Genomic DNA, 12,755 nt, shown 5'->3' with positions numbered 1-12,755 from the left:
AAACTCTTACTAGATTTGTCTCTCATTTGGCTTGGTTTTCTATCTTTGCAAACCAAGAAGAGTAATCTCAATTTCGTTGAATGGCTATAAATTGTCATTTGGAGTTACAGTCAGTATAAGCCAGTTGCAATGAATATTAGTTGTTTTTGTTGTCTGGCTCCCATTTTCTTTCAAGTAACAGCACCTCAATTTTCTTTAAAAGACCCACTTATTCCCATCTCTCAGTCCCTGAGGTTGGGGCCGGTCTCCACTTCCACCTGCCCGATTGGGGATTGGACCCAGGTTCAAGACAAATCAGTATAAGTCATTCCCACAGCCACCATGCTTGGTTCAGAATTGGGCACCTGACAATTTAGGCCAATGAGAGAATGACTTCTAGGACTTGTTTCTACGTTCATCAGGATGTTGCAGTGACGAGTCTGAAGTTGTTGGGGACTTGGATGTGGATCCCAAGAATCCAGCCAACCCATAGGAAGCAGAGTGAAAGATGTTATCATTTGATCCCTGAATCAGAAGGCGAAATATACCTCATCCGTTTTTAATTCCACAAACATAAATTCCATTTATGCTTAAGCCTGTTTGCATTGAATTTTAGTCCCGTACAACCACAAGACTCCTAACACACTGCAGGTCTGAAACTTCCGTGTACATAGGAATGATTTAGGATGGCTTTTAAAATACAGGTTTCTGGTCTCTAAGACCAAGATACAGGTTAGGGCCCATGAACTTGCATTTTAACAAACAGCCTGGGTGCATCTAATGCAGATGATTGATGGACCAATGCTTGAGAAACACTGAGAGAGTTCATGGAAGTGATCACAGTAAACAACAATAACCAGAATCAGAGGAGTTTCGAAGTATCAACATACTAGCTGAAAGTAAAGAGCCCATCCTTTGTTCCAGTATCACAAACGGGAAAATCCATTGGGGAATTAGGAGTTGATTTCATATTCAATGGGAAATATAATACTTTAGGAATGTGAACAGAATGTTGTGTGTGAACATATGAGAGAAATAATATCTCCTTGTCACGTTCATACCTGGCCTAGGAGCTTAACTGCCAGAGATTAATTCTGGAACAACTATCACTTCTGGTCAGTTGATAAAAGGATATGGTGCTAGAGAGACAAGACAACTAAGTTCTTTGGCAGGTGAAGGATGTGTATTAATGCCATTCTCAAAGATTTTAAAATGGAATAGGTAGATATGCCAAGGGTGTCTGTTGCAGTAGGTTAGGTTTCTACTAAACTAGTCTATTAAAAAATATCTTTAAATTGCTTTGATTTTCTTCACTGATTATATATATTAAAGCAAACACACAAAATAGCTTTCTGTGTTCTGCATGTAATGAAGGAATATCTGGTATTTAGTAACGACTTCTCCCCTTAAAATAGGTATATACAGTTGTTAAGTATTCCAGGAGATATTATGGTTCCATATTCATATTTTTAATGTTGGAGAAATTTAGTTCAGTGATTTCTGCCTAAGGACCCTTGTTTCAAGATAATTTGCCCACTGCTTGTTTGGTTCCACTCAAACACAGCTGTAAGTTCTTTCTTTCTAAATTTGGAGATGAAGCGACTGATGGCTAACATGTACCATCTGGACGAGGGGTGTGTTGGGTACGAGAGGAGAGGGGACATAGTCATGCATAGCTTCACTGTATGGCTGGGGAGTCATCTCCAGACTTTTCTCTACAGTATCTTGTATCCCTTCCCTGGTTCTGACCTTTGACTTTGTAGGGTCAAAAGCAGCGATGATAGCCTATATGAGTTTTCTATCAGTCTTATCAGACTTAATGTCCCCTTTTTAGAGTTAACACTATGTCACATCTTCTGCACTCCTCTGAAATTAAATCCATAAATGAAATAATCAAGCTCCACATATTTAAAAAAAATCAATACAATGCCATAACAATAATGTGAGAATACATTTATGAAAGTAATTCACAATAAAAATAATATCTATCTCAGTACTTAAGTGGTCAGCCATGACTCATGAAGAGCCACAATGAAGCAGTCAAGTGCTAGTATGGAAATTTAGATTTATCCTGAATGTAACAGCTATAAAATGCAGAGTGATATAGGTGTGTTCTATCAGTGCCTCAAATACTATGAGTAGCTTTGCCATTGGTGGTATGATTTTTAAAAATGCAATAAACTCTTGGTAATATTCATACAAAGAGGACAGCCTTCCCTCATGTTATATAGTGGCCTCATTCCTCGAAAACTGAGTGCATATTAAAACCTTGCAAAAATACTTTGTGCTTATGTGTAAAACTGAGTTCTAGGCTCCGAAAATGATCAACAGGTTTTTTTTTTAACCTACATGAAAGTTCGGAGGGCCATTCAAAAGTCATGTACGACCTGGGACAATTCTTCAAGGTATGGGACTGCATCGTGCATTTCAGGATGTCTAGTAGCCCTGGTCCCTCCTCATTAAGTTGCAGCAATGTCTTCCCCCAATCATGTGACAACTAAAAATATGCCTCCTCTGCCCATTCCCAAGGTGCCTTCTAAAGGACGGTATTGACTCCATTGAGGACAATCACCTATACAATCCATTCAAGCCAGGAATCATTTATTGATACATTAGACCCAATTTCCATTTATTGTCTTTCAAGTTACGTTATTGGAGGGATCTCTTGTTAAGTCCCAATTAAAATGGAAGAATCATCTGCTCAGGGAAGACTGGTAGATTGTCAGCAAACTGTGGAAATTGGATAGAATCTGTGCTATCCTTTACATTATGTATTTTATTTAAATCACAAATAACCTCAAATTTTCAGTGATGTAAAACAACAAATATTTATTTTTTTCTCACCTATTGGTTTGCGGGTCAGCAGGGATTTTGCCAGGGTTCAGTTAGTTAGCTCTGGGCTGAACGTTAGAAATTTGATTACTGGTATTGCCACTGCTGCTGGAGAAAATTTTCCTTATTTTGAACATCACCAGCAGCTTCTGATACATAGTTCTCAGTGAGAGAGTCTAATTGGTATAGCCAAGAATAGAACTTTAGCCGCAAGGGAAACAGGGAACATGAGTTTCTTATACTTTCATCTTATTTAGTGTGAGGTTGACTTTGCCCTAAGGCTCATAAGGTGGGTGTACATGTCAGTTTGCATTAGGTTACGCTGCGTAACAAACAACTCTCAAAATTTCAATAGCTTAAACCAACAAATATTTTTTTCCTTGTACGACATATCAGTTGTGGATTAGCATCATCATAATCTCTTTAGAATATGGGTTGTTAGAGCAGCCACCATCTCAAAAATTGCATTTTGCTGTGCCAGAGACAAAAAACTTGGTGAACTGGATTTTTTAAATTACCAACTGGCTGTGACAAAACTCACTTCCAATTTCATTTTATTAGCCAAAGCAAATCAAAAGGTCACATAGAAGTCTAAGGAGGGTGCAAAGTATAATCCTGTCATGTGGAATCTGGAAATATATGGTGTACTGTACTCATGACAACCATGATGGGAAATTTCCCAAACATGGAAAGGGATTTCAGATGCTGGTCAACCGAAAACCAAGAAGACAAATGTCCACTAGAGACTGTCGTATTTATATCTTTTCTGTATATTGCCATCCTCAGTGTAATTCAGTAGTTATTAGTAACATAGTAAGTGCTGATTGAACATCTGTTGAATAAGAGGATATGGATATGGTTGTTTAAATTACTGAATCTCACTATAATTGAAGCTTAAAGAGCGCTACTTTGCTATTTTAACTGCACTCTGTAAAGCATGATAAATGTATTATTTGCATGCAGTGTTGCATTTAGAAAGCTTGAGAATCAGAGTGGCACACTGGAAAGAGAAAAAAGATGTTTATCTCAATATTGCTTTGAATGTGTTCACTTGTTGGTTTCCCCAAAGTGGGGACACTTTCTTCTGTGCGTAGTACAGAGTTTGGGATATGGTAAGTATTCAAGAAAAGTAGTTCTGCTGTCATTAGTTGTGTATTCTTAGGAAAGTCATGTCGATTTAGCCATAGGTTCTTGAGCTGCACACACACACACACACACACACACACACACACGCAACACACACAGAATGTCTTAGTAATATTTGCCTTTTGTGTTGTAAGGATCTCCTAGACTATAAAGGAATACAATTGTGAGATTGTGGTTGTCATGTGATGTACTTACAGCACAGTGCCTGCCACTAAGCATTCATTCAATAGACGTTTATTTACCTTATAACAGTAACCATTTGCTCTATTCTTAATGTGGAATGGGGTGGGTATCTAAGAAAGCGTGTAGTGTGCCTTTACAAAAGTTTGCCCAGGGTGCTGGGATTGAGGAATTTTGAGAACCTGGTTCCTAACAAATCAACAACAATGACATTCAGTGGGCTTCGTTCTCATCTCCCAAAGGTCAAACACTTCTCAATTGCCAGTGGGGTCCCGAGGCCCGCGTTCCTTCCTTCGCTAACCGGGGCCCCTCCCGCCAGCTGTCAGCCAACTGCCGCAAAGCCCCGCCTCCCAGGGCGGCCCTCCAATCGGCCGCACGGCCCGGGCCCAACCCTCTCGCGTCACGTGACGCGACCAGGCCCGCTTCCGGTTCGTCGCGGGCGGCTGACGTCGTCTGGGCCGGCGTCGCGTCAGGGCTGGCCGGTGGCGGAGGAGGCGATGGCAGCGGACACGGAGCGGGCTTGAGGGCTCGGACCTGCTCCCTCCCGCGCGACCTCGAGCCCGACCCCGCGCTGCGGCCCCAGCTCGCTCCGCTCCGCTCCGCTCCTGCTCCCTCCCCGACCGCTGCCTGGGAGGAGGCGGAGGCGGAGTCCCGGGCTGGCCGTCCTGTTCGCGCCCCGGCTCGGCCCCGGACAGCCCGGCAACTGTGCAAAGAGGAGGCCGAGTCGGTAAGAGGCGGCGGCGCCCAGGGCCTGGAGGCCGCCTGGCCCCCGCCTGGCCGCCCGGGACACCCCAGCGCTGGTGTCTGTCTCTGGCCCGCTCCCCTCCCGCGTCCCTCTCCGTAACTTGCCGCCCCTATTGTCTGGGCGCCGCCGCTCCCTCTCCCCCTCCCTTCCTACCCCCCCCCCCCCCCCCCCCCCCGCCGAGGGCCGGACGGCTGTCAAACCTGGAGGCGTCTCCTGCACCCTGGCCGCCCGGTCTGAGCCTTTCCTGTCTGTGTCTGGTCAGCCCCCTCCCGCCCCGCATCACCTCCCCCCACCGTTTTTTTGGCCCCGCGGCCATTCTCTGACCATTGCTTCACTTTCCCAGGGTTGTATCTTCTTGCTGATTTACTCTTCCTTCCCGTTTGTCCGGTCCTCAGGTTTCACCACCCTTATATATTTTTGCTTTCTTGTTCGTTTTCCTTCCCGGTTTTTATTCCTCTCCGTTCTCTCCGTCCCCCTTTCTCTTTCTGCTTCAGGTTTTACCCCCCTCCCCCAATAGACTGTTTACTTGGTCTTACTTTTCCTTAATTCAGATCCCTCCCCATCTGCCCCTCTCCACCCAAGAAGAAGGAAATCTTTCCTTTTCTGGCACCTCATCCCGCGGTGTCACTGGGGGGGAATTATATGTATTAACTTTGTCACTTCTTGTGGGTTCTAAGTTTGATCCTAGAAAATGTTAGTGTAACTTGTCAATTACCCCTTACTAAGTTCTCCCTGTGAAGAGCAGCAGAAAAGGTGGATTACATTTCTACAATAACTGCCTTGTATGTTGCACACTGACCAGACCGCTCTTAAAAATATTCATATTACTGTTTCTTATGCACCAAACGCCCTCTGGCTGAGCCTACTGTTAACTTTAATGCATTAATCTTTGCTGCTGCCAGGGCCGGCAGGAGGATATCTCCACCCCCCATGAGTATTTAAGTTTGATTTTACGTATTTTTATGACATGTATTGTTGTATTTGGCATATATGGCATGTATTTTCCCTTACTTAGCAGATTCTTTCTAAGAGGAAAGGGCAGTTGGTTTTTATGCTTGCTGTTTTGTCCCTTTTGAATTGTGGCAAAACCATTGAAAAAACATGACACAGTTGTGTGTTTTCTTTTTTAAGTTGGGAGGGAGCATAGTCATATTAGTAATTCTAAATTTCAAAACGGTTTTAGAGATTTCTCCTCTCCCCCAGTAGGTTTCCATTCCTGATTAAATATTATATTTTGGTTGGGCTGTTGCAAAATGCATTCATATTCCTCAGGTGCTAGTTAGTGAAAAAGAGGCTACCTCAAGTGTGCTGGGTCGCCACTGGCCAAGAGGATTGTGAATATTCCACATGTCCGTGGTCTAGAGAGGAATAGGTATTCCTTTGTAGTGTTTTGTTTGTTTGAACGTACAGTCGTTTTTATTGTCAGTGTGGGCACTGTCTGTGTTGAAATATAGTAGAAATAAGTTCTCAGAGTTAAGAAATGTATGTATCATTGTTGCTTGTTGAATGTGAAGAAAAAGAAAGACATTTCCTCTGCAGGTTTATATGTTAAATTAAAATTATTGAATCATGTGCTACCAAGGTGGGAGATCATAGGTAATGAAAAATCCTAATCACAAGAGGAATTACTAAATCTGCACTGGAAGAGTGTGTCTACTGTTTCTTCCATCATTGTGTTCTTTAGTGTGTTATCAAGTGTTTTATGTTACAAGGCACTCAATAAATATTTGTTGAAAAACTTGGTTAATTTGTTCTCTTAAGAATTTCAGTAGCCATATGCCAGGACACTCAATTGTACTGAGTTTTCAAAGACAGAAAAACATTTTCAGCTGTTATCCTGAAGAATTTTCTTGGGTATTTTCGAGTTAAAATTTAAAGCATTTTAGCCATTAGTTAGTTTTAATCCCCATCTATTCATTCTTTTAAAGTAGTTAGCTTTCTAATGTCCCTTTTCTTAATTCATTGTTAAGATTGCCTGCAAGTTGTACAGTACTTTACCTAGAGATATTGGTAATCATCATTCAAATTTCTTAAAAATTTGGCAGTTACTTTAACTTCTCATGTAATGTTTAAAAAATTCTGTTTAATCCCTTGTGCCTTTTATGCATCAGAATCTAACTTTTTTTTTTTCTTCTCTTGAGGTAGTGAAAAGAGAATCCCGAAGAACAGGATCTCAAGATGAGTAAAAAGCCCCCAAATCGTCCTGGAATCACTTTTGAGATTGGTGCTCGTTTGGAGGCACTGGACTACTTACAAAAATGGTATGGAAAATACGGAGCCCTTGACCTAAAGCATGATATCTGTAGTTTTACATGGGCTGGTTAATTGCTCTTCTTCTGACAGTGGCAGAAACATTAACTTGTTCACATTTTGAATAAACATATACATTGTTTTTTTAGTTTTCCTACTCTTCAGATTTTGCAGTTATCAGTACTCTTTTGTACTTAATATGAGCTCTGTGGGTGGTAGGAGGGAGAAGATTAATCCAGATAACCAGATTCCCAAGTTTTGGATAAAACTTGATGCAAATCTACTTTTTTTGGCCTGTGTCAGAGGTGGTCTTTCAAACTACAGAATATGTTGATGGTTAGCATAGCCGTCATTCACTATTCCACCTAAAACCAAAACCCAGTTTACCTCCTCCTTCCCCAGAGTGCACTGACCTAAAGGCAGGTTGTTACTGTTTCCAGTTTTAAATGAGTAATCCTTTCAGGCCTTCTCTTATTTCTTCTCCTATACCGGCCATCTATGATAAGGGGTGAATTCAGACACCTCCAACATACCCCTACATACAATGGTATAGGAGGAATTGGTTACCTAGGATAAAATCACCACCTGGAAAGGAGAGAAGGGGAAATAGCACACACCAGGATCACTGGACTGCAGTAGGAATAAGAATTCCCCCTTTCTCCTAGGGAATGCCTTCCTCATTCCGGTTAGCTGGCCTCTAGTTCTGCTCTCTGGGTGGCTGTCTCCTGGTTCAGCCTCAGTTCCTCTTGAAGCCCATTTATTTGATGAGGAGTCTAGCAGTTCAACAACTTTACCAGCCTTTTTGACATTTTCTTTTCACTACAACTCCCTTTCAAATGTAGTGGGCATTTTGTAGATTTGTCTTTGATTGATTTGTATTAAGTCAACTTCCTGAGTTGGCAATGGCAGGCAGAGAAATCTTGATTAGTCATGATATTTGACTTTAGACCAGCCTGGGGTTTTTGTCTATTAGCAAAAACAAAGGTGTTGGAACTCTGCAAACGTCCGTGACCCCCAGCTTAATGGGGTCTGCTTGGGACAGTTTGAATCTGTAGTTTGAGGTGGGAAAGCACAGTTATTTGGCCTCATGCCTCCAAGCTGCATCTCAGTGAGTGCTCCTTTTTAAGGGGCTTAATTACTCTCCTCAGCTGGAGAACGTACACAGTGTTCTCAGGAGGGGCTTGGAAAGAACCTGGGAGCCAGGCAGTAGCGTCCCTCCGAGTTATGATGGTAAACAGTGTCTCCAGATGTTGCCGAATGTTCTTTTTGGGGGGTGGAGGGCTTACATGCTCCTGATTGAGAGCCACTGCATTAGACCATACAATGAAAGATGCTATTTTAGTCAGTAATTGGCTCTCTTTGGTTCTGATTTTGACCAAAAGAAGCTTTTTGCTCTGAAGGGACACACTAGTGAAAGTAAAGTACTTTACTGTAGGACAGCTAATTAACTGCTAAGATGTATTGAATTTTATATGGGGCACAAAAGAAGTTCTTTGAGACATGGTGCTCTTAACAGATGTTATTTTTAAATGAGATAAACTTTATTCTTTATATTGTTTCTTTTGTTAAGGGCCATTCTGTATCCCCTATAAATTCCACAAATTTTTGCTTTAATAGCATGTAAAAATATAGAAGGATTATTTAAGTGTTGAGAAACTTTGATATTCTTATGAGAGCAAAACAGTTAATCACTGAAAATATACTGAACTAATTTCCTTCCATCTTTCATCCCTCCCTCTCTACTTTCTTTCATATTCTCTTTGGGTTGCATCCATATTGAGTGCTTAGTCTTCCACGTTTATTCATTCAGTTGGAATAGTATTGAGGCCCTACTCAATACTATTCCATAAATGTCTTTTGAATTATAGGCATTGGACGGGGAGGGACAGGCAGAAATGCAAATATTACTTACTCTCCTTGTACGTAAGACATTTATAATAAGCAGTATAGCTATTACTAAGAAAATGACTTATACGTTGATACATTAGCTTTTAAAGAGAAGTACGGAGGGAAAGTTGTGATAGTAGGGCACCTGAATGCCAATTTGTCTTATATGTAGAAGGTTTGTCCTATATTAAAAAAAGGGAAAATATTTTTTAGTATGTGCTCTAGAAATAAAAGGATAAACTCTAAATTTAGTGGGCAGAAATTAAAGTTAAGCTCCCACATTTAGGTTTGGGGTAGATTTGATTTAAGAGGAAGACTCAACCTACTTTTTTAGGGGAAAGTATATTATTATTCCTTGAGCAAACCATATCACACATTCTTTAAAGTTCAGAAAGATACTTCATCCTCGAAAATACACTCCACATTTTTAAGTAGCAATTTATTACTTTTTGCTTTCAAAGTAATTTTCCAGCTACATTGGAAAACCCTGGTGGTTTGATTATTTACCAATACTAATGAATGCAGGCCCTGAGAAGCCAGTGAGAGGCCAGTCGCCTTCTGTTCCAGTGTGTGGTTTTTGATACCTGGATCTCTTCTGTATGGACTAAACCTAACTCCTACTGAGAAATGTGGGTTGCTTTAATTTTTAAAAAATTTGTAGTTTTACTCAAAACATTTTAATGTCTTTCTCAACAGTCTTTTAATTTAAAAGTCTTTGAAAAGACTTTTAATGTGTTAATGTTCACAGCTAACACAATCAACCATTTTCTGTCTTATCTCCCTCATATATGCCACCGCAGCCTCTGTATATCCAAACCTGAACATATTAGCTTTATAATTTCTTGAATGCAGTAACATCATAAGAATGAAAATAAATACAGGTCGTTGATACAGGAATGTGTTTGGGGAAAGAGAAAGTTCAGAGTTGAAGTTATATTTGAGACAATATCAGTGGATTCTAAAGAGGAAAGAGGCAGGTTCAAATTCAGACTGCCACTTTCTGATCCTGTAAATATGAGTTAAGTCCTTGAACTTGGTTGGCTTAGCAGTAAAATGCAAGCAGTGTTACTGATTTTTACTTACAGAATTATTTTAAGGATCAAATAAAATAATGTATTTAAACTTGCTTCAAATTATATAAAATAATACATAATTATAAAGCACTGAGGTAAATGCAAGGGAAGAGGGAGAGTTCAAAAATATATCTTTGGGGATCTGAAGACTCAAGTGTATAAGTTTTTAAATGTAGCCTTAGTGTTGACATGAGAATGGCCTGGAATACAGAAGGAATATCATGTCATTGCAACATGCTATAAAACCTTCTTTTTGAGGTGATAATAAAATCTTTGTTTTTGCAGAGTTTTATAATTTAGAAAGCACCCTTAAAAATGGTAAAGTATCTAATCATTCTGAACATTATTCAGTAAAAAAATGTGATAAACCAGTTTTGACTACGGATTTAACTTTTTGACTGAAATTAAAATACTCTATAGCAAATTTTAGTTGTGAAAACAAAACAAATAAAGTAATATGCTCTGGTGTTACTCTTCAACTTGAAATTATAAAGTCATTTTAAAATATTCAGATGAGTTACGCTCGTCCGACCTTTATTGGAATATTTCTATGTAATTCTCTTCTAGATCTAAAGGAAAGGAAAATGAAAGATAAAAAAAATGTGGAGATGTCTGCAAGTACAGAGTTTGATAGAACAGTATAAATTTGAATTGACAAATGCTGTTTCCACACATTTGGAGTTTTTTGAACTGTATGGAACATTTGCAAATGTGAGTTTTTAAAATGTTCATGAACAGAATTTTAGTAGAGTCGGAAAATCGAAGAAATTTAGATTGTAGGAAGTACAAATACTTTCTAATTTAAATAAAATTACGTATTGTCTGAATTAAAAGGGATTGTCTTTTACTGATTGGATTTGCTATTCAAAGGAAAACACTAGTAGAGATAAGTTGTGTGATCTGTATTTGGAACAGAAGTGTGCTCCTGAAAAGTAGTATGTAGATCAAATTTAAAAACTGAAAACACATTTAAATTACATTAGGTGAGTTTGGAATTTGTAGAAATGATAGGCGAATACTTTAAAAATATTATTTTGCTAATATAAATAAAATTTGTCCTTTTGTATGTTGACCTTTCCTAAATCTCTTTGTACTTGGAAAGTATTGATTCTAATTTTGAGTTACCACCTTTGAAAACCTAATTTCATCTGTAGACTCAGAAAAATGTACAATCGTGTTTATATACCAAAATAACTGAGTAATATATATTATGGGTGGTGGTAGAAAACTTACCCGTGGACTCCAGATTAAGGACCCTGCCTGTAGAGAATTTCAAATTGAAATTCATAGGACTTGTTTTTAAATTCTGAGATTCTTTACATTCAGAAAGTCACAAGTTTTGAATCCTAAGATCTAAGTGAACCCTCAGTTTAATAATCATCAAACAGGTCTGCACCAGTGTACAAACATTTTAGTACTTTAATTTTTAAAATTTCCACAAAAGAAAACCCCATGAACTTTTAAAGATAAAGTTCTCCCTTCTCCTCCCCTTCTCCCCCCCACAAAAAAATGTTGAAAGCAAGATTAGAAATAGGAGTAGACATATTTATTTTGAAACACACCTGCTTTGTTCTTATTGTTCTTTCTCTAATAGTCTTCCTTTCATTATGTTGATTCATGTTTTTTTTTAATTGAGCTTTTTCTTTTCTGCTCAAATTTTTTGCTTATCCTAGTTTTCTTGAAAGGCAAGAGAAAAGGAATATTGAAAAAAGTAAATTTAACTAAAGTCAGAAAATGTGGGTTCTAGGTGCTGCTCTGCCATGGACTGTGGGACTTTGGAGACTTACTTCTCTGCTTTAATGTCCTTAAAGTAAAGGTGTGACATATTCAGTGATCTCTCAGATCCCTTGAACTAGAAACCCAAGCTCTTTTATCTACTTTTCACCTATTCAGGGGTGACAGGTTTTTTTTTTTTTTTTTAATAATTAATTAATTTATTTATTTTTGGCTGTGTTGGGTCTTCGTTGCTATGTATGGGCTTTCTCTAGTTGAGGCAAGTGGGGGCCACTCTTCATCACGGTGCACGGGCCTCTCACTGTCGCGGCCTCTCTTGTTGCGGAGCACAGGCTCCAGACGCGCAGGCTCAGTAGTTGTGGCTCACGGGCCTAGTTGCTCCGCGGCATGTGGGATCTTCCCAGACCAGGGCTCGAACCCGTGTCCCCTGCATTAGCAGGCAGACCCTCAACCACTGCGCCACCAGGGAAGCCCGGGTGACAGGTTTTTTAATCTCACTTTTAGATAGGTAAATAATGGCTTGAGGCAGAAGTAAAGTAGGCAAGGACTAGAAGTCCAATGTAGTTTGCCCAAAACTGCTGGTCTCTAGAAGAAGAGAAAATGTATTGAAAAAGGTGGAGAAAGGTGAATATAATTGGGAACAAAAATATAGAGGTTTGAAGTTATTTGTAGTATAGTGGTATTGGGCAGGTAGTTACTCTTTCTACATCCTGCTCTCCCATCATTTAAATGCTTTCTCATTAACTGTTTAATTTTGAAATTACTTAGAATCATAACTATTGGCTTTAGTACTTTAACTCACTAACTTTCTGTGTAGTACCCATTCACTAACAAATTGGTTCTCTTACAAAGTTCATTGATCCTACAGTTTTGAAAGTGATTCAGGTGAAGTCTGAAAGAGTAGTTCTTAAACATGAGCCTGTATGAGA

General features: G+C 39.5%; 1 protein-coding gene across 1 annotated transcript in view; it reads left to right on the top strand.

Moving 5' to 3' along the window:
* Nucleotides 1–4,565: 4,565 nt before the first annotated feature.
* Nucleotides 4,566–12,755, top strand: part of PHF20L1 (PHD finger protein 20 like 1) — an 80,808-nt gene continuing 72,618 nt past the window's right edge. The window contains exons 1-2 of the mRNA XM_036829824.1: nt 4,566–4,864; nt 7,024–7,143. Coding sequence (XP_036685719.1) covers nt 7,061–7,143 — 83 coding nt within the window. The 5' untranslated portion in view covers nt 4,566–4,864; nt 7,024–7,060. The remainder of the gene's footprint in view (nt 4,865–7,023; nt 7,144–12,755) is intronic.

The sequence above is a fragment of the Balaenoptera musculus genome, chromosome 17, assembly GCF_009873245.2.
Source record: "Balaenoptera musculus isolate JJ_BM4_2016_0621 chromosome 17, mBalMus1.pri.v3, whole genome shotgun sequence".
Classification (NCBI taxonomy): domain Eukaryota; kingdom Metazoa; phylum Chordata; class Mammalia; order Artiodactyla; family Balaenopteridae; genus Balaenoptera; species Balaenoptera musculus.
The sequence above is the reverse complement of the archived record's forward strand: the minus strand, read 5'-3'. Positions and strand labels throughout refer to the sequence as shown.